Here is a 22,987-nt window from a genome sequence, read left to right as displayed (position 1 = left end):
ACTGTTTTCGTTATTGTTGTGTTTTGTATAGTTACATGTCAGTTGTTTGTGTTGTATTGTGCACGTCATATTGTAACTGTAAGTAGTCTTTGTTTTTAAAATGTATACTGATCCGCCGGACCCCGGCGGAGGTTATGTTACTCCTCCACATTTGACCTTAAGTGTAAATGAGAACTCAAATTATCGTCTTAAACGCCCAAATACGGTATCTCTTGTTTTTTTTTTTTTATGTCACTAGTTCGGAAAACAAGCGTACGGCTCACCTGATGGTAAGTGATTACCGTAGCTTATAGACACCTGCAACACCAGAAGCATCGCAAGCGCGTTGCCGACCCAATCCCCCCAGGAGCTCTCGTCACTTTACTCACCAATAGGAACACAATACTGCTTGAAAACAGTATTATTTAGCTGTCATCTTCTGTAAGGTCGAGGTACTACCCCAGTCGGGCTGCTCCATATTTTGAGCAGGAAATTCCTGCTGTGCCCTACCTCAGTTTAATACTGCTAAAAAAACAAATAGCTTACATAACCCGGCTTCTTCAGTACAACTAAATTACTTATGACCAGAATTTGAAAATAAAAAACTTAAATACAACACTGATGATCGAGCCCCTTTTATTATACACGTCTCAAAACCTGAACCGGAACCACGGCCTGGCACCACTCTCAATCCTATGGAGTTTGGTCGTTTTCTTTTTAAAAATAATTTCCAAAATGTGTCAATGGATGGCGTAAAAAAGATTGGCCGTAACCGAGTGTCAGTAGAGTTTAAGACAGTAGCTGATGCTAATTCTTTCATTGACTCTTCTGTCCTCTTAGAGGCAGGATTCTCCGCAGCTATTCCGTTTTACAGCGTATCTCGCTTTGAGTTTAGTTAGGAATGTTCCAGTAGAATGGTCAATGGAGGAATTAGTTCAGAATTTAAAAGTTCCAATGGGTTTTGGTGAGGTTGTTCGAGTTCGTAGATTGAGCCGTAAATCAGCCTCTGAATCACTATCTTCTCTTAGTTAGTTTCTTCTTGTACTTTCGCAGTTCAATTCAGAATTGTCACTTTTCAGTTTCGACTTAGCACGATTTTTTTTGGCAATAAACTTTTTAATGTCCTCAGTTAACTATGGAGCTGGACAGTGCCGGATTTTAAGTGTTCTACTTGGTTCATGCATATCGTAGAGATGAGTAAGAAGAGAATTGAACATTGACACTTTAAGATCAGTCGATTCAGCGTCTAATACAATGGACCAATCTATTTTTGTGCATCTTCCAAAAACCGTTCTGTATCAATTCCACCAAAATTGCGCTGCATTATAATTTTACGTTTTAATTTAGGGGGTCGTAATTTGTACGATAGAAAGATAAGATCATGATAGGAAAAGTCAGCAGTAGAACATTGACCATGATTATGAACGAAGTCAGGGGAAGATACTAGAATGAGATCTAAAAGAGATGAAGAACAGTTTGGAAAAGTGTGAGTCGCGTTAAGGGGAAGAATTTTAAGGTTACAAGAATTAGCTATCGATTTCAAAAGACGAATAAATATGGGGGTTGATCGTAGAGAGTTGAAATTTTAGAGTTGTATGTATTTTTTAAAAAATAATAATAATTTGACTAAAAATTAAAAAAAGTTAGAGTCGGGCTACACTTAACATTTAGGGGGATGAAAAATAGTTGTTCTTCGATTCTCAGACATACCCAATATGCACACAAAATTTCATGAGAATCGGTCAAGCCGTTTCGGAGGAGTTTAACTACAAACACCACGACACGACTAACAAACACACGACATATATTATATATATATATATATATATATATATATATATATATATATATATATATATATATATATATGTATGTTCGGGGATAACTTCGTCGTTTATAAAGGGATTTTGATAATTCTTTTTATTGGAAAGGAGATATCCCAAGTGTGGTATCATGATAAGGAAACCAGGATTTGAAGATGGAATATCAGAGAAATCGAGAAAAACCCTCGAAAATCGTAGTGACGACTAGTGCGTTTGTTAATTTTTTTCGTCTACTTACGTTGTATTACTTGTCGATGTAATTGAAGTCGGTTTTTTTCGTTTGAGGGCTAACACAATTATTTACTTACTAAATTGTGACTTTTCTCATCATCATTAGCAAGGTCAAATGGTAGTGGGCTAGTCACCTGTGTCACAGGACCGATGTCCGTTAGAGCAGACGAGAAAAGGAGTGAAGACATTTGGACGTTAAATACTATCAGTTTTTCTAATGTACATTATTACATTTCGATCCATCTTATACTAATTTATTCCATTTCTCTAAATACATCTAATAAAATCTGAGAACAATTATATCGAAAGAGGATTTAATCACTCCGTCTTTTACTGTAAGCTTTCATATCGTTGTCAATTACCTACTAACATTTTATTTCGTAAAAATCGTTAATACAGAATACCTAATATTTATACAGTTATTGTAATATTAGTGGTTTCATGGAATATGAATACGAACCAGAAGGCTGTTTTCGAAACGTTTTTCGCTCATTTGTTTTTGTGGTGCTAACTTTGTTGCTAGGAATGCAAGTATATATGTACTTTGTGGGACCTCAGGAAACATTGGAAGGAGACTTTACAGACATAAAATATGTAGTTATGCAATTAACGCATGGGCTTTCAGAGGTAAATATCTGTATAGCATATCATCATTATCATTACAGCCTATAAAGTCCACTACTGGACATAGACCTCCACAAGTTTACGCCAAAAATAACGTGAACTCATGTGTTTTGCCCATAGTCACCACGCTGGGCAGGCGGGTTGTCGCACCGATGACGCTGCCTGTATATTTCAAAGCCAGCAGTTGGATGGTTATCCCGCCACCGGTCGGCTTTTTAAGTTCCAAGGTGGTAGCGGAATTGGGTTATCCCTTAGTCGCCTCTTACGACACCCACGGGAAGAGAGGGGGTGGCTATATTCTTTAGTACCGTAGCCACACAGTACATATTAACATATACATAGGTACATATTAGCATATATAAACATATAAACATACCTGATGGACAAACAGTAGTTGCTACATTATAATTTTCACATAAAAACTATAGGTACTACAATTAAATTTGATAAAATAATACAAAAAATACTACAAAAAAATTAAAAACTAAAATTGAAATACAGATGAGTATAATTAAAAATAGATTTAGTAAGTTAAAAAACAAACATAAACAGCATAGTAGGGAATATATCCGCCAACCCGCATTGGAGCAGCGTGGTGGATTAAGCTCTGATCCTTCTCCTACATGGGGAAGGGAACCTATGCCCAGTAGTGGGATATTACAGGCTGAAGCTATATATAAACTTATGTCTGACTGTGTCATCTTCTATGTGACTTACCTACTCTATAAGGCCTTTTCATTAATTAAGGTGAAGGATTACACCTAACCGCCGCAGGGTAAGGCTTTAGATTAAGAACCGTCGAATTATCTAAGCTCAAAATTTGACGGTTTATCGCCTTATTTTCGTTAAAAAAATAACCCTAACCTATACAACTAACAAATTAGACTGTTTATCGACATAAATTGGTTACAAAAAAAAAACCTAACCTATCTAACTTCAAAATGCGGTTTTTAACCTAGCCGCGCCGCGGTTTATTTGCGGATCCGCTAAGGATACATATATATGAATATTCTTCATATTTCAAGACGTTAATTTAGGTCTCAAGATGTTTTTTCACCAGTGAGCATCGAATGATTAAGCCAAAAATTTACGAAATCCTAGGATAATTTTTCGTATTTGATTACATGTGAAATTTTGGTATTTCTCCACGTGTTACTTTTTTTTTTATATAACGAGGTCGGCTAACAAGCGTACGACGAACGACAGAGCGACGTCTGCGAAACCAGAACATCGCAAACGTGTTGCCGACCCTATCACCAATTATCCCCAGGAGCTCTGGTCACTGGCGGTCACCTTACTCACCAACAGGAATACAAAACTGCTTGAAAGAAGTATTATTTAGCTGTGATCTTCTGTAAGGTCGTACTTACTACCCCAGTCGGGCTGGTCCATATTTTCCTACTTTGCCCTACCTTAGTTCTGCTGGGGAATCTCTAAGATACATTTAATTGTTCCATAATATTACATGCTTTACTACAAAACGAATTATTATTATTTCTTAATCCATATATTAATACGTGAAGCAAAAACTTTGTACGCCTTTTTACGAAAATTGCGCAGACGTAGGAGTATGAAATTACGTACACTTAAAGTTTATATAGAGAAAGACTGAAGAATACTAATATTTTTTCTAAATTATTCGTAAAAAATACATTAAAGCAATAAGAAAAATATTAAACACACTAACATATATTTGACACACACACGCTTATTATACTAATAGGAAATATATTGAATAAATTTTGTTGTAATTTTATTTTGAAGTAATTAATTATGATTGATTGCTCGATCTTCTACTATTGTAATTATAAACTCTTTATAATTAAAAATAATTTTCTACTTTTTGAAATGTTCCTAATAATGTGTGATTTATTTCTTATGTATGATTTATACATATAAATAGATGAATACATATATAATACCCAAACACGGGGGGGAGTATGAACTTCACCGGGCTTAAATGAAAATTATTATCCTAGAAAAAAAAAAATAGTTTGTTAAATAAAGTTTTACTCACAACCGCATGTCATCCCGATGGCCAGACATTTATACAAGTAACAGTACTGACAGTATTCTTCTGTACTCTGGTGAGAGATCTCACAGTTCTTGGTGGCGCAATGGTAGGAAACGTTGTTATGGATAGATCGTTTGAAGAAATCTCTGCAAACTGGAAGATATTTTTATACTTTACATTTTTTTTATTTGTTTGATTATATTTGATTTGAACTACAAAGTTCCATGACTGAGTAAAATCCTCTTTCACCATTTAGGAAAAGGGTTGGAAGGTTGGTATCCACCAACGAGATTAGATTGCTTCAATGTAAGTTGATGGATAATTTAAAAATTTTTGGTTTTCTTTAATTTAAAATTTTAATTATGGTCGAATTTCGACCTCTGGGCGACCACTATTATATATCAAATATTAATTACTAAAATTGTCTCGTTAGGTGAACCGCAAACATGAACGATTGCAAAATGAAATGGCTCGGATATCCACAGCCTTGCCAGCCGTTGCTGCGGCAGCTGGAAGGGCGAGGGACGCATTGGAACCTTCGCAACGAATCTCATCAGGTTCTTTTGATGTGCAGGATTATGATCGTCAGGTAACAACACATCAGTATGCGCAGAAAAATGAAGAATTCAAAAATGTATGAGGTTATTTTGTATATAGTGAATAAAAAAACAACAATTAGCATACGGATCACACTTTCTAAATATCGAGCAATAAATGTGACGTACGGGCAGAAAAAGAATTCTTGCATTTTAATTAATATTTTAAGAAGGGTTATTTCAATCTACATTTATTATTAATATGTACCTACTACTAACAGATGGCTGATTTCGCCCTTCAAACGGCTGGAGCTCGTGTTATTGATACTGGAGATACGATAGAGCACATTATTTACGAATCCTCAGTTGGTTGGGTATTGCACGTTTTAACGTCGTTACTATGTCGTGAGTGCCTCGGCGCAAACGCCATTATAACACCGGGAACATTACCTGGTGAATGTTGGGCGTTCAAAGGTTCCAGGGGAGAGGCGACTATAAAATTACTTGGAACTGTGCTAGTAACTGGTGTTAGTTTAGAACACATCCCGCCGCATATCTCTCCAACCAGGTAACTCTAAATTAGTTACAAAATAACGCTGGAATATCTGTTTTTTTTTTGTTTATTTGTAATTAAAACCTTAAAGAGTCGTACCTATTGACTAAATTTTACTTCTAGCTGCAATAATTTAAATTCAGCGTAAATCATCTAGTCAATTACTCAGGTTACATAATTCATATAATAATATAACTTATTCGATATAATACAAGTGTTATTATGGGACATAGCATGCAGTACAGAAAAGAATTGCTCGACAAAATAACTTGGTTTTTAGGGAAATTTCATCGGCGCCACGTTTATTTCAAATTGAGGGACTAGAATATCGCTCTGATCCTTATCCTCATGATTTTGGAACATTTGAATACGATAGAGATGGTAAACCTATACAATATTTTGATGTTATGCATCCTGCGCAGAAGGGATACGATTTGATTCGTGTTAAGATTTATTCCAACTGGGGAAATTCTGTGTATACTTGTGTGTACCGTGTTAGAATTCACGGCGATTTGGTAACTGGATCCACACCACACAAGACTGGAAGAGATGACGACTTATTTATTGAGAATGAATAAAAAGTAATTTAGAATTGAATACTAGACCTCGTTTTAAGTAAAGTACCCGGGTGACCGAGCTAAGCTCGGTATTTTTACGAATTACATATTGATAAAATATGAATAATATTTTTCGATTTTACCGACATAATAATAAAAAATAACGAGTGCAATTAGAAAAAGAAAAAGAAAAAATAATTGATCAGGGACATGAGGATTTGAACCATGATCCTCTCGGTTGATCCCGAGCGGCCGATTTCCCACCGAGCTATTGCAATTACATTGACTTATGCGAAATTTACCTTCTTATTCTAACGATATTTTTTTCAATTCCTAAAAACAGGGATAAAACGACATTTCCTGAAAATGAATCCTAGCTAGATAGATTTATCTCCCCCGAAACCCCCTAAATACTCAATTTTATGAAAATCGTTGGAGCCGTTTCCGAGATTCAGATTCTATATATATATATATATACAAGAATTGCTCGTTTAATAGTATAAGATTATTAAATTGTATAAATACATATACCTACATAGTTGTTACTTGTGTATTATGGATTTATTTAAGTTAGAAATTTGAAATGGTTATAGGATTATGTGCCAATATTAATATTACGTATACCCGCGTATTTTAAAATATACTATTAAAAATAAATTGTTTTTCATTGTTTAATGTAATCTGTGCTGTTATATTATAAATAGCGGAATCATTAGTTATAGGACATATTGGACTAATTAAAATATATTTTCTCAAAGTCAGCTCACTTAAATAGTCAGGGTACACTTATTTACATTTTTATAAGTAAGGACCCGGTCGTTTCGATCGAGTCAAATCGGTCGTCGAAATACAAAAATCCTTTACGAATAAAAAAAATATTTTTTGTAACATTGAATCTACTAATGCCAGGTGTCATGTTTGCCTGTTGTATACTTGCACAAAACGAGAGAAAGCCAAAAGCGAGCATAGAAATTAATCTGACCGTCCGGCAGCCGAATGCTATAAAATGTGCCAATTGTCATTGTACAGAGCAACAAAGCACATAAATTAACATGAGCAAAGTGATCATGATCTCCCGCAGTGCGTCCGAGCTAATGGGTTGACCGGCGGCCTCCCCGTTTTGTATAAATACACTGCAACGCACAGACGGACATGTGAAAGGTAATATATCGTAAAATAAATAAATAAAAGGCGGATAAATTAAACATTTTTTTGCTCCAATTCCTTCACTTGGATGTTTTTAATTTTTTTTAAGTAATGTTAAATGTTGTTCTGACAGGAACGCCTATTTAAAGAACTAAAGGCTTAGGTTAATCTTCATTATACGGACTAACAACTTTAGGTTAAACTTCATTACGGGCTAACAACAATATACTTGCGACTTGTATGGTCTTGAGCAACCGTCTTCGTGTCTTCTCCGTTCTACTTGACACTGGCGGAACATTTTCAAACTTTTAATTATTAATTTTGTTGTCAAAATTAATAATTAAATTTAAAAGACCATTAGGACAATAGTCCTCAATGGTCATCGTCAATAAGTTTAATTGCTAAAGGTTTAGAAGAATTATGTTAATTTTCCTCTCATTACGTTTTAAATGATTCTTTTTCTTATAAAGAAGTAGAAAACACTGCGTAGAAATTTACTTTACTACATATAGTAAGTTTTTGATTGTAGATAACGTACTTAGGATAAATCAATATGACTATGAACATTTAATATTATGAGGAAGTACATAAAATAATATTCGAGTGATAATGTAATTTGTGGCGGACCTGGAATTCTAATAATAACACATAAATCTTTCGGAACAAAATATGAGAGCAATGTAAAAATATGAGATTAAACACGTTTCTTATATATCTAACTAGCATTTACCCGCACCTTCACTCACGTAGAAATTGATAATATTTACAAAAAGGGCTAAAATAGTGTATAACCATTATATTACAACAATTTAGGATTTCTTTGTATACTACCTTTATGGTTCACTTATGCTTTATGGGGCCTTGTCTCAAAAATTGGTCAATTATTTTTTCTTGGTAGATGTCTGCTAACTATGAACTATCACCCCGTCAAATATCAAGCTTGTAACCCAAAAATTAAGGACTTTCATGTAAACTTGTGAGAGCTCTTAGACCCTTTAATTGGGCCTTACCATATATAAATGAAAATATTAAATAATAACAATTTAAGCGTTTAGTTTGGTTTTGGAAATTGGACCAAATCTGTAGTTCATACTTAATCATGTTATTATTAATTTCATCCGATAACATTTTGGAAACTTTATTTCTACGAAGATTTTAATAAAAATGGTCATAGCGATAAATATGCTTTCAACAGAATTTATTTATCCAAGATAAAAGGAAACTTGGTCTATTTATAAATCTTTATCGAATTTCCTTTTAGAAGTCATGGTTATGCTCATGATCATCATAAAAGGTCATGTTACCTGTAAAAGGCTTCTAAATTGCAACAGTGTAATGCTACGCAAAGCACAGTAGAGCTACGATAACTAGGAAAGAAAATGATGTAAATAAGCTTTTAAGATAGAGCAGTACTTAGAATAGGTTCCTACCTACTGTTTTTATTCCAAATTTATCAAATACGTGTTGTACTAGATCGTTCAATAAGTCCCGAGACTAACCTGGAAATGGCACATATATTAAAAACTCTTTTGATTTTTAAAAAGTACTGGCTATCAATACAAGAATATGTGTCAAATTTTTAAAAATGGAACAATAAAATTATTGATTTTGAAACATTTAAGTGACGCTACGGTTGTAATTTCGATACAATGAAAAAAAACGAGTTTCGCGTGTTGATAAAACATTGTTTTTTAATGGGAAAAAATACCGTTGAAGCACAGCAATGGCTTATAAAATGTTATGCAGGATCAGCTCCCTCTAAAGCAAACATTTCTCGGTGGTATGCCGACTTCAAACGCGGTCGCATGGACACCAATGATGGGGAACGCTCAGGTCGTCCAAATGAAGCAGTGACTCAACAAAATATTAACCAAGTCCTCAAAATCGTATTGGAAGATCGGAAGGTAAAAGTGCGAGAGATAGCCGAGATAGTGAAGATTTCAGCTGGTAGTGTTTTCACTATTTTACATAAAAATTTGGCCATGAAAAAGCTTTTTTCTAAGTGGGTGCCGCGTTTGCTTACAACTAATCAAAAGGAACAACGTATCAATCATTCAGAGCGATGTTTGGCGCTGATGAATCATAATAAAAAGGATTTTTTACGTTGGTATGTAACAATGGATGAAACCTGGATATACCATTTCACTCCGGAATCCAATCGGCAGGCAGCGGAGTGGAGAGCGGTTGGTGAAAGCCGCCCGAAGCGTCCCAAGACTCAGAAATCGGCCGGTAAGGTTATGGCGTCTATATTTTGGGATGCGCATGGAATACTTTTCATCGACTACCTTGAAAAGGGGCAAAATATAAATAGTGACTATTACATGTGCTTATTGGAGCGATTGAAGTACGAAATTGCGGATAAACGGCCTCACATGAACAAAAAGAAAGTGGTGTTTCACCAGGACAACGCGCCTTGTCACAAGTCCGTGAGAACGATGGCCAAAATTAACGAATTGGGCTTCAAATTGCTTCCTCATCCCCCTTATTCGCCAGACTTGGCCCCAGCAATTACTGGCTGTTTGCAGACCTCAAAAAAATGCTTCAGGGTAAGAAATTTGACTCAAATAGTGAAGTTATCGCAGCAACGGAGGCTTATTTTGAAGCCAAAGACAAATCGTTCTACACACATGGGATAGAAAAGTTAGAAAAGCGTTGGAGGGACTGTATCGCTCTTGGAGGAGACTATGTTGATGAATAAAAATTAATTTTATAAAAAAGACCTTTTTTTAGTACTTAGTCTCGGGACTTATTGAACCACGTGTTACACTTTCGTTTATGTTCTTAAAAATACTTGAGTAAATCAAAACAATTTTACTCATAACATCGTCGTTAAATATTTCATCTTTTCAATATTCTGGCGTAAGATTTTTAATAAATAATTAAACAGTAATTTATTGATCTAATTTGTGCTATAAGTTACGTTACTTGAGAAATTAAGGTAGTGAACGAATATAATCTTTTAGCAATTTTAAGTTGCTTTTTTTAATTGAATCAAATAAAATTTAGCTATGTAGGTACGCTTTAGGAATTTTTTATTTGGTTTTAGTACTTAAAAGTAATTAAAGGCATAATTTTATCAGAAACATTTTAGCTTTCAAAGCGTTATTCTCAACTGATTTAGATGTAGTTTTGATAAGATAACCGTATAAATTGATTGATAATATTATAGTACTTTTGATATTTGGTAATAGATACAAATTACGATAAGAAGCACAATTGCCTATCGATGTAGATTCTCTTTTCTGAAAAGGACAAATACCTTGTCTGTGACAAATAGATAGGAGCTATAAAGGGTGAAAGCACCTCCATGAAATTTATCCTTACAGGTACCGCCTACACATATTACTCAATATTAATGATGTGATCTTAGTTCGAATGACTGTCACAGTTTGCTTGACGGGTATTAATGGTACGCATTTATTAGCAGATGCTTCTGTTTGCTCACTTATTTACGTGTAGAATTGATAATAATATAATAATTTATGCTTTCAACTGGACACGTGACAAAAGTTCATATAAGAAGAAGATAGGTGAAAGACAGTGAAATGGCATTAATGTTGCTATTTGTTTGTATTTTATACATTAAAATCAATCTAAGAGTAAAACTAAGATATTTATAATTTGGTGTCTATATAAATGTGTATGACGAATTACATTTTCTTATGAAATATGACGATACAATATGTATTCCTTCTTTTGTAATAAGTACCAAACCTGAACGTATTTTATATAAGTTAATATATATCAATATGTTAAATTTTATATAAAATCGCTACTAATATAATAAATGTGAATGTAAGTTTGTTTGTTACGCTTTCACGCGAAAACTACTTAACCGATCATCATGAAACTTTGCCCACATATTCTTGGAGGTATTAGAAGTAACATAGGATACTTTAAAAAAAATCAATGCGAGCGAAGTCGCGGGTAAAAGCTAGTATTTAATAATTGGAGTAGTCATATTTGAAACAGTCTCATTAATTTAAGCTGCAATGGTATATGTTAAGTAAAATTTGTTTCGTTAATTAAGACATTTTAAGATCCAATATGGCGGACTCTTACAAAAAGAGGAATAATATTTTCACCATGCATCTCTTAAGTTGTGGGTTTTGAGTAAAAGGGTTTGCTGACCACGGTATTAAAAAATCATATCCCTTTAAATGTAGATCTTATACTGTCTCATATAGAGTCCCAGATCACAAACAAATGATATGGATAAGTATAAAAATTGATGATTTTTATTGTAGAAACTATGAATATGGGACCACGTTTAAAAAAAATCAGTTTTTATACACGCCTGAGTAAAATTTTATTTACTTTTAAATTGAAAGTAAGTTTCCTTTTTAACCGACTTCAAAAAAGGAGGAGGTTACTCAATTCGACCGTATATATGTATTTTCGGGGATACCTACGTCGTTTATGAACCGATTTAGATAATTCTTTTTTTGTTAGAAAGGAGATATCCCTAGTTTGGTAACATAATAAGGAAACCAGCATCTGATGATGGGATCCCAGAGAAATCGAGGGAAACTTTTACTGGGTGTACCGATTTTAATGATTTTTAATTTAATCGAAAGCCGATGTTTATCATGTGGTCACATTTAAATTTCATCGAGATCTGATTACAACTTTAGGAGTAATCTTTGACAATGCGTATTTACTTGACTATTTTTTCGTCTACCTACGTTACTTGTCGATATAATTGAAGTCGGTTTTTCTTCGTTTGCCTGCAAACACAATTATTGCTCTTCACATAGCCTTTTTTAAATAATTTTAATAATCTGAAAGTACAAAAATACAGATAAGACATTAGTCTTATCTGTATTTTTGTACTATTGTGACATTAAAATAATTGCTTTCTCAAAACAAATTATCTGAATTATTACCTATTTTATTTCATAGCACAGAAATGAAAAGATTACAAGATTTAGCAATAAGTATCCTCTCCATCTCTAACCACACCATTAAGTGTTGTTAACTTTATTAAAAATAAATATTTTTCTTTCAACTTGGTACATCGAACTCTTAAACCTCCTGTGTTGTAGTAGTTAATTTGTGAAAAAACTTTAATTCATTTCATCAATATCTGTAAAAGCTGTTACGGTATTTATGAATTAATCTCTTTACAGTTTATTGTAGTTATACTTAATTGCTTATAGGCCGCAAAAGACCAGCAAAACGAGCATTGTATTCATTTAATTGGTAACCCGCGTCTGCGTCGAAATAAACCGCAGCATATTGCGTCCAGCGGGTTAACCACCCGCGAAAGGGAAATTTTTCAAATAAAGGAGAAATAGTTACACGCTGCATTTAAAATTAGAACCCTTTAGGGCGCCACGCCGACAGACAAAGAGAGAATAGCGAATTGTCGGCAGGTAGCGAATATGCCAGAGTGAACCCAATAATTACTAAGGGTTCCAGTTTAATAAATGGCTCTTTTTCTAAATTATGAAGGGCCGATCGCGCCATACGGACATACCTGCCGCGAACCCTTCGCCTGCAGCAGTAATGAGTTGGAACTATTGCCATTTAGAGATCAAGCGCTCGAAACATTGCAAAAAAATATTTTCATTGTAAAATTATAATAAAACGAGTTTAACATATATATTTTTAAGTTTTTAAAAATGTATCAATATGTATTTATCAATATTTATTTAAAGGTTAAAAATGCAGCTGTGTCATGTCAAACTAATTTATTACGTTTTTAAGCTACAAAGAATAAAAATAAGCTAGTTTTTGTGTTATTAGTAAATACATATAGTTTAACATGCTGCCAGCGATATGAAAGGGTAAGGATGTGACAACAAACACCCTTTTGCCTAGAGGCAATGGAGTGCAGCATAATGATTTGTAATTCTGATGTTTTCGCTTTTAAAATCGCATTTCCTATCGGCGACATTTACCAAAATCACCGAAGCGTACACGAGAGCATTCCTAATACTACGACAAAGTAGTGCTAAACAATACATTCGAAAACGACGAAAAAAGAATTCATCCTTACCGTCCTCCCGCTACGTGTGTGCCTTAAGTTACAAGAGTACAGCCAGTCGCGTAAATATGTCATTTAACATTTACTGGTCGGTTGCTATTTTTTAACAAACTAAGTGACTGAATGTTTTTTTTTAAAGTTTCTTTTATAAAAATCTTGTATCTACTGATCATAACGAACTCAAGAAAAACAAATCCAATTTGGTTTAGTAGATCGAAACTTATGTGCGTAAATACATTTCGGTGATTCATTTTATACGTGTAAAACATATTTATTACCTGAAATAGTATTTTACGTATAGTATTCGGTAAGGATTCATATTTGTTAAATGTAATTAATATCCTTGCATAAAATGTGTAAATACCCACTGTTATCACGAAATACTTGTTAAGGTATAAGGTATATCCGGGATATACGCCCAAGCGGGATTGACGCTTGATGCGATTGTATGAATTCGAAGACGAACTTTATAATACGAACACACTCCTCCCCCACTTCAGTCTGCTACAAAGGGTTGACTTTCGACCTTCTATAACTTTGGATGTAGCAAGTAAGTTCATTTTATTTTTAATTTTTAATAAGGAGTAGGATATGTTATTTGTTATTAATTACACTTTGATGGTGAAATAGTCGTATTTACTCTTTTTTTTAAGGGCATATATCTCTGTGAGAAAGGATATATGTGCCTCGATATGTTTTGGGATATATGGCCATAAAGGCATATAACCCTAGTATCCCTACTTCACTTCAATACATGCTAATTAGAGAGTTGTATTAGATTTAATACATAGCTGTAGTTTTTGTTTTCGGTGTCCTCTTCTTAATATATTTATTTGTTCGGCGATCATTATCTAACCGTAAAAACTGACGTCCCGTACCTGTATTTGTGAATTCTATCAAATGACGCAGTAACCCTCTGGTACCGACTACAGGGATCCTACCGGCTGCGCCAATTAGGTTATTGAGAACACAGAGATTAAAAAAATATAATTATTTATTAAAGCAAAGACTACATCTATGTATTAAATCTAATACAAAAAAAAAAAAATCTATCTCATTACGTAATTTAATTAAAAAATTAAATAAGGAACCTTTTTTAAAAAAATTCAATTTGACTACAGACTTTGACAATCAACAAAACAACTCTTTTGTTGCTTATGCGTGTGTGTGTCAAATACGTGATAATATGTGTGTAATGTTTTTTTTATTGATTTATATTTTTAAGCATAATTTAAAATAAAATTAGCATTTTGCACACCTTCTCTATATAAACTTTAAGCGTACGAAATTTGATAACTCCTCCGTTTGCGCAATTTTCGTAAAAAAATGTAAAAATTTTTTGCTCACGTATTAATATAAAGATTATTCATGTATAGTCAGCTTAACGTTGCATTGGTAGTAAAAGTGCTGAAAAAGGATATTTGGCAGGGAGCATCAACATTAACTAGTTTCTTTAAAAAAACTAAAACAAAAAAGTAAAATCATTGCGTAGAATGTCTTGATTATTACAGTAACACCAAATCCAAAGTAGATTGGATTCAATTTGTTATGTATCAAAACTGTCTTCATGAGACATGCTCATTATATCTCAATTATTGTAACAAATGTGGGCAAGTGAAGATTAGTATGAAAAAAAAAAATTGGTTGTCTGTAAAGATGGTTTACGGACGATAGTTTAACGTGACAACGTCATAACAAAACATCTCCTCGGACGCATAGGCCAATCGAGTGGAAGAGCGATAGATGTGGCGCAAGCGTGCAACGAGCGTAACGGGACAAATGCGACATTTTCGTGCATGCAGCTGGCGTTCATTAATTTATTAGACGTTGTCACGTCAAAAATTAAATATAATGTTATGTTTGGTTAAGTATGAAATTAGGTAGTATCACCCAATGATTATGTTGATCTTCTGTAATGTTTTACTTGAAATGCTTTTATTGCTTGTGTTTAGTTAAGTAATTGCTTTTGACTCCAATGACTAGTTTTGGAGTTTTTGATATTATTATAATTTGTTACTAAAGATGATTGATCTCTTTTATGTGTTTGTAATGGTTTTTATATTCTAACTATCTATATAACACATCTTTAATAAAGAAATTCAGTCTGGGGCATATAAGTATACCGCGCTTGAGGCGTATATCCCGGTATGCAGTTTCATTTTCAAATTAATATACACGGTTTGCTTATTGACTAATCTACAAAAACAACACATGTTTTATTGAATAAAGGACCAACACAGTGCACATATGAAAATCAAGTGTATATTATTTGTATATTAGGAGCTATGAGTAAAAGAAAAAAGGTTGGTCGTAAAAACCCGCATTTACTATACTACTAGTTACCTACTAGTAATTTAGTTAATATTGTTACGTTTCATAATTAGAACAGTTTATTTTTAAGAACATTTTAAGTCGCTCGCTCTCATCGTGCGCTCTCTTAAATTTGAGCCACACACGGAAGTTAACAGAAGGATCGAATGAGTGGCACGTTACCTACTAAACTATAGCGACACAGTCAACCGTAAAACTACTGCCAGTAATCCTTTACTGAATCAAGCCTTTCACGAGCGATAGCCTAGAAATATTTGTTAAATATTTTGGCGGATAATACATTGTGCTCTTCATATAACAATTGCTAAATGGATCGATCGTTTGAAGGCTTGACAAGAGAAAAAATGCTTATAGAATTTTTGAGAATTGTTTAAGAAATTAGTGCAAAATAGTAAGTGTATGTAGTATTCATTACATTATCTGATGTATACCTAAATATATTTAATTATGGTATGAGTACATTTATTTATTTTGATGAACTATAAGTTGAAATATATTGTAACATTCTAACGCCGAGTTGCACGAAACAAAATTAAAATTTAAGTAGAGATTAAACTAATTTAATCACAAGAATTTCATACAATTCTTGCGATTAAATTAGTTTAATCATTACTTAAATTTTAATTTGTTTTCGTGCAACTCGGCCTAAGCCTATTCTACTGTTAGAAATATATCTCCTTTTTCTTAATCGCCATAAACTATAAATAACTATTAATAAAATACTTAATAAACCATGATTAAAAGTAAAAAATTTACACCTTAATACAATGTTTATGACAGTCACTTTTAGCCCTTTTTTATAAGTATATTCAATTTCTTTTACTTTGACAAAAAAGAAAAAGGCACCGTGAAAAAAAATTAAATGACAATGACTCCATAGATCCCTTAAGATTGTCTCTATATCGATAAATGGTAGGTCCATATCTATTTGAGTAAATATACTAATATGTAGTATAATAATCAAATAAATATTCTTGCGTCATTGCTATAGAAAGAAATAGTATGCAATGTTTTTTGTTTTCGAAATTAGCACTTAGGAGTCTGAAAACTATAGTATGTTTATACAATTTTTTAACTAAGGCGTTTTCTTTTTTTTTTATATAGGTACCTTTAAAGTGTAGTCACCAATGATAGCAGTGCGTGTGTCGTGTAGGCGCCTAAACAACGGCGGTTGCGGGTTTGATTTCCACTCGGAGTGGATATTTGTATTTATGAACAAATATTTATTACTGATCTGTTTTTCTGTTCTTGTCAATCTTCCCACTGTGCCCTGGAGAGCACGTTAAGCTGTCAGTCTCGGTTGTTATCATAGACACCTGACAGCGATCATTACTCATAGTAGGGGATATACTCTCCAAGCCGCATGCGAGCAGCGTGGTGGATTAAGCTCCGATTCTTCTCCTACAGCACTCACTTCATTAGCAGTGAGATGTGACAGGCTAAATAGTTATCACCAAACGGTTTGTCATCTATTTACTATGAACGAAAACTTCATGAAACCTGTCAAAATGAAATAATATAAGGTAATTTTATTTATTCAAAGCGTTTAACAATATCCACGTAGGGGAATATCGTTGTTCTAAACTTAAGTACAGTCTAAATTTATTATATAACTAGCGACCCGCCCCGGCTTCGCACGGGTGCAATGCTGATACTAAATATATTACAGAATGTCTTTATTTATAGTATGAAGCTAGCTTATAGCATGGTTATTAACATAATAACAACATTCAAATATGCGTCGTTAGATTACACGTTGTTACAGAATGCGTTGAAGAAATAACTGCTCGTTCCCCGTAGGTGATAGCGTGATAATTTGTAGCCTATATGTTGACCTGACTTCTTAATAATATTCGTGCCAAATTTGAAGTAAATCCATGCAAGTACTTTTTGAGTTTATCCCGGACATACATACAGACAAACAGACAAAAATTCTAAAAACTATATTTTCGGCTTCAGTATCGACTGTAGATCACACCCCAAGTATTCTTTTAAAAAAATATTCAATGTACAGTTTTGACTTTCCTACGATTTTATTATTTGTATAGATTATTTACTATAAATTTTGTTTATGGTAAATGTAGATTAATTATTGTGCAGTTTTTAAGTTAAGTGAATACTTTATAACTATAGACAAATTCTGCACGCTGTCGTCGCCGCGCGCTGCCTAAAATTATAATTTACAACCAGGCGAAGTTATGAGAGTGATTTATATCAAAATGGACTTTTTAATATCTATTATACAATATGATAATTAGTGTAGTAGCAGCATAATAATAATAATAATAATAAATAACTTTATTCCACACAGTAATATAGATACATAACAATTACTTAAAAATAAAGCTTAAAAGGAAAAAAAATTACATCGCATGCATCGGGCGGTCTTATCACTAGATAGTGATCTCTTCCAGACTACCCACACTACATAATATCAACACAAAATATGAAATTAAATGTAGCGTGATTTACTATAGAAAAACAATTCATTAGTTATTTGTGTAATTTGAGGACACATTATTAGTAACTGAAGTCTCATATAAATGTGATGTCGGATGAAATTACACGGTCGAGAGTATTGAGTGTGAGTAAACATGCCGCAGAGCGTCCATCTCGCCAGTTTGTTCGTAAACAGGCCCAAATGAATATAGACAAACGTGTTTGCCGTTGTAGATCGCGTTACAAGAACAAATATTTTTGTTTATTTATATGGCATTGATAATAATCAGGCTTATTATTCGATAGATAAATGTATCGACTCCCTCGTTTTTGTCTAATGCGATGCAGTCGTCATAGCAACGCTGCAGCCCTACGTCAACATACTGGAAACTATAAAAAAAATAGAAAACAGAAAACTCTCCGCCTCGGTTCTTGTCGCTGTAGAAGTCTGAGACTTCCCTTATTTCAAACATAATTTATGATCTTGGGGAAATAAACATAAAAAATAGAAAAGGAAAAACGACGACACGCACGATAAAAAACCTCGTCGTAAAAGTGCGTCGGGCGCGGGGTGCGTCGGAGTTCCCGCGCCGCCCTGTCCGCGGGCGGCAACCCTTCCGCTGCCCGCCTCCGCCCAACCCCATACCGCCAAAGAATTAAAGGGTTAGGGCGACTAACCCTCTCCTTTCCACTGACTATATATAGTTCGCCATCGAGAGTACTTTACTAATATAATACATTATTGTGAGACATTTTTCAAGTTACAACTTCCACATTTTGTAAACAAGTAAGTACATTCATATTATTTTTAAGAACAATACTGGAGAGTTAGGCTAACAAATCGATAATTTTTACCAAAATTTTGTCGTTAATATATACAAAGTTTTTACAAGTTTTACGATTTTATACAAGATATTGATACTTATTTTATATTTAACGATGTTAGCAGATGTGAAAGAATATCAAAAAAGTAAGTTATTTCTTACTATACATACATACATATGAAACAAAAATAGTACATTTTCTTGTGTATTTACATTTAGTCTAAAAAGTATGTAATATGAAAACTAAGAAAACGTTATGTTATCGGGAACTATAATAGTCGATGACGTGGCGGAGCACTAGAGGATAGTAATGAGAGTATAATGTAAATGGGTTCTGTTCTTCGTGCGGCGTGCGTGGGGTTGACGGGCCCTCGTAGTCTCCGCTTGTTTGAGTCCGTTTGCTATTTACAAGAGCCCTTTCATTCGAAATATATCTATTTTAAAGAAGAAAGAAAGAAATTCTTATTTTCTTTAAATATATTTATTTTATATACTTTACTTGTGTATGTGTATCGACGTGTTTTATACTATATTTATACTATAAATTAATGTATGTTTGAATGTATACATTCAATGTCAAGCGTTTACTTTAAAAGTAAATCCTCACTAAGACACGTATGATACTTAGAACTATTTTATCGACGTTGATAATCGAAGGGAGTAAGTAGAGCGAAGTTACTTCTCTACGAGTTTTTTTTCTTTATCTGTTCCGGTCTGTCGGTTGTCCGCGGCCGCCTTGCCTTTTGGCCATTTTATTTATTGCCGATATCTTCAGCTTTATACCGAGAAAAATTCGCATCATCTTAATTTCCTGTAGGACTTCAAACGTAAGATTTTTTTTAGAAGAACTGATGGTATTTGTGTATACAATTTTCAAATACTATATATACCTATATACAATATCTTATTTATAATAACTTTTTTCTTTTATTTAATAAATAATTGTTTTTATAAGTAGAAACAGTTTTATTTAGATATAATTATATTAATATAAAAATTCACAAATGGAATCTATATATTAAGTTCACATCAGTAGTTACCAAGCTAGGTGCTTTGTTGAAGGACCGGTATAAGTAACGGCTACTTTATGTAAAGTGCTCCCCGAAAATCGTTGGGGTTCCACTTATTTAAATTCCCATTTTTGTACCAAATTTACATTAGATTCCATACATACTAAGATTCGAGGCGAGGTACGGTCGGTCCTTTCTTATGTTGTAAATTGGGGGTCACACAAAAACCGTTGAACTTACGTACCGAGCCCATAACGTCCAGCCGTCGGTCCTGGCAGTGTCGGTGAAAAAGTACGGTACCTACTAACTGTTTAATTTTTTTTATATTCTTTTGATGTCCGCTTGATGGGTGTAACTATTCCCGTTTTTTTTTAACCAAATTCGGATCGCCATTATCAGCGCACTGCTTGGGTTGAAATTTTCGAAAAAATTGTAAATTCCGAGGGGACGATTATAAACACATGCGCGAGCGCGTCAAATCTTCAGCCGGCGCGCGCGAGTCGTTCAGGGACACATTACGGCTTTTTTAAACGACACTAAAACGGGGGAAAAGTATTTTACAAAAATAAAAATTACTTTTTTAGTCAAAAAATGTGTCCTCGCAGTTGAATTCAATTGTTGCGTATCGGATGAGCACGCGTTAGATTTTATGTCGAGAAGGGATTTTTTGTAGTTTGGTGTGTGCCACTGATACGACAAATCTACTTGTTTAATCACGTGACATTTTTTTATTGTGATAAATTATTGAGGTTAGGGCAAACTTAGGAAGATGAATTATGGTTGTTAATTACTATAGAAGCTTAATTTATTGGTACCTAAATCTAATCTAATATATGTATAAAATTTTCGTGTCACAATGTTAGTTACCATACTCCTCCGAAACGGCTGGACTGATTTTTATGAAATTTTATGTGCATATCGCGTAGGTATGAGAATCGGCTAACATCTATTTTTCATACCCCTAAGTTATAGGGGGGGGGGGATTAGGTGGGTTAATAACATATATGGCAAAACAACGTTTGCGGGGTCCGCTAGTAATTTATGAGTAACATAATTTTTTTTAGTAAATTTTGCTTATATGAATGGTACGTAAAGCCGAATCATCAGTAAGGTATTCCTAAATGACTACACTAATTTTAATGATTTTTATGTGCTTGAATATATATAGGTATGTAGTATTTATATATGTACAAAAAATTATGTGGTGTCATGGGACATCAGGTAGGAGCGAAGTTCCTTCAGATAGTATAGAAGCAACACAATTTAAAAAAAAAATGTTTTTTAAGTAGCGAAAATGAGTCAGTATCGCCAATTCGCTACAAATTATAACCCTACTTTATTCCAAAAATATAAAATAATACCTATAAATAATTGAAACATTTAAGTTTCTACAAATTTTTCGTTTTATGTCGAAAATTACTTGTTATTAAAATATCAACATCTGGGGCTACGTTATATACACAGAGTCTGTAGAATAATAAAACGCACACTACGGAGACTTGCTGAGGGCGACAGCGAAAGAGGTGAACAAGTCACAACAACTTTTTACTCCCTTCGTAGGGAGGAACGGCCCTCTCGCACACCAGCATACGGAGGGTCTCTAGAGATGAAAGTTTTGTGGGGTTAAAGCAACTACTCACACGCGTGTGTGAGACAACAAACGCGTAGTTACCTAACTCTAACTTTAATTGTATCTTTCAATCGATACTATGATAGAAAGGACCCTTTTACTGGTTACGCGACAGACGATTTCAAGACGTCACAGTAGATACTTCAACATTATAGATGGTATGTTATAATAATTATATACGTACATATATAGATATTTACTGAATAATGTGTGACATATTCTCTTTTTTAGTAATCAAGATCGTGCTCATCAAGATCAATGCTTATTAAACTGTTAAAATGAGTTATTAATCTAGCGTAATACCTACATAGTTATTAAGTTATATTTGTTCTTACAGCTAAAAGTAAGGTTATTAGGTAATTTGTTTTTCTCAATTCTTTTTAAGTCGTGTTTATGATTAGAATATACAAAAAAATATTTAGCAAGTTTATTTTTGGTTATGGCGCTTGCAATACTATCGATGTAGGTACGTACCGTTAACTCAGTGAGAAACAAAGAGCATGTTAAATGTCATGTTTTACACGAATGTTACAATGTAACTGAAAATAATGAAATGAAAGCTTAAAAACACATGAATATGATTAATTATTATTATAAATATTGCTGTTCCATATATATGAAAAAGCCACAAATTAATTAATACCATTATATACAAATAATAAATCCAGACTGTCCAACATTTCGAAAAGAGTTTTATTTCAGCAGAAAGTAAAGGAAGCACACAAACTGAGATTATGTACGCTCTCAGCCCCACTGTCCACTCACCCCTCGGCTTTTTGCAAAAAGTGGACAATTGCATCTTTTTGCTTTTGCATAAATCAATGTAGGACCGTTGTTACTAGGAATGGTATTCTATAGTTAAATTGTTATGTACTTATACGTCTCTTTGGTATTAAGACATTTTAAATTCTTTTAAACAGTAAACGTGCATTCTTGTAATAAAACTATTTTCTAAAATATGTAACTTTTATTCAATAATTTTTAAAATTACTAAGGAATATTTATGTACATTTAATTTTATATCCATAATGTTTGACACTAAGCCTGTGTGAGATATGTTAAGATATTCTCCGGATCGTGATGGGATGCCGCGATACCACTTCGTTATTTTTTACACATTAAAATTCAATTGCACTAATACAAATGACTCGTGATTTATTCCGTTGAAGAAGGATCATTTCTCTTATTTCTAATCTGATACACGTCAACAGTAGCTATTAAATTTACAAACAATGACGGTTTTAGTTAGTTAACTTTGAAAATGTTGAAATTTATTAATAGGAAACAGAAAAAGATATGTT

The 22,987-nt window shown here is 33.4% G+C and overlaps 1 protein-coding gene across 1 annotated transcript; it reads left to right on the top strand.

Annotated features, from left to right (window-relative positions):
* The first annotated feature begins 2,474 nt into the window (after positions 1-2,474).
* On the top strand, positions 2,475-6,338 carry LOC123670402 (SUN domain-containing protein 3-like). Its single transcript, XM_045603900.1, has 4 exons — positions 2,475-2,660; positions 5,105-5,260; positions 5,489-5,775; positions 6,041-6,338. Exons 1-4 carry the CDS (start codon positions 2,475-2,477, stop codon positions 6,336-6,338), a joined length of 927 nt encoding a protein of 308 aa, XP_045459856.1.
* Positions 6,339-22,987: the final 16,649 nt, after the last annotated feature.

This window comes from Melitaea cinxia, chromosome 4, assembly GCF_905220565.1.
Source record: "Melitaea cinxia chromosome 4, ilMelCinx1.1, whole genome shotgun sequence".
Classification (NCBI taxonomy): domain Eukaryota; kingdom Metazoa; phylum Arthropoda; class Insecta; order Lepidoptera; family Nymphalidae; genus Melitaea; species Melitaea cinxia.
This window is presented reverse-complemented; position numbering and strand designations above follow the sequence as displayed.

Bases quoted from the DNA above. Each gene is read 5' to 3' on its own strand.
- LOC123670402 (XM_045603900.1), top strand. From the start codon at position 2,475: ATGGAATATGAATACGAACCAGAAGGCTGTTTTCGAAACGTTTTTCGC. The intron at 5,261-5,488 runs GTAACAACACAT...TACTACTAACAG, and splicing joins TGCAGGATTATGATCGTCAG to ATGGCTGATTTCGCCCTTCA. The intron at 5,776-6,040 runs GTAACTCTAAAT...CTTGGTTTTTAG, and splicing joins CCGCATATCTCTCCAACCAG to GGAAATTTCATCGGCGCCAC.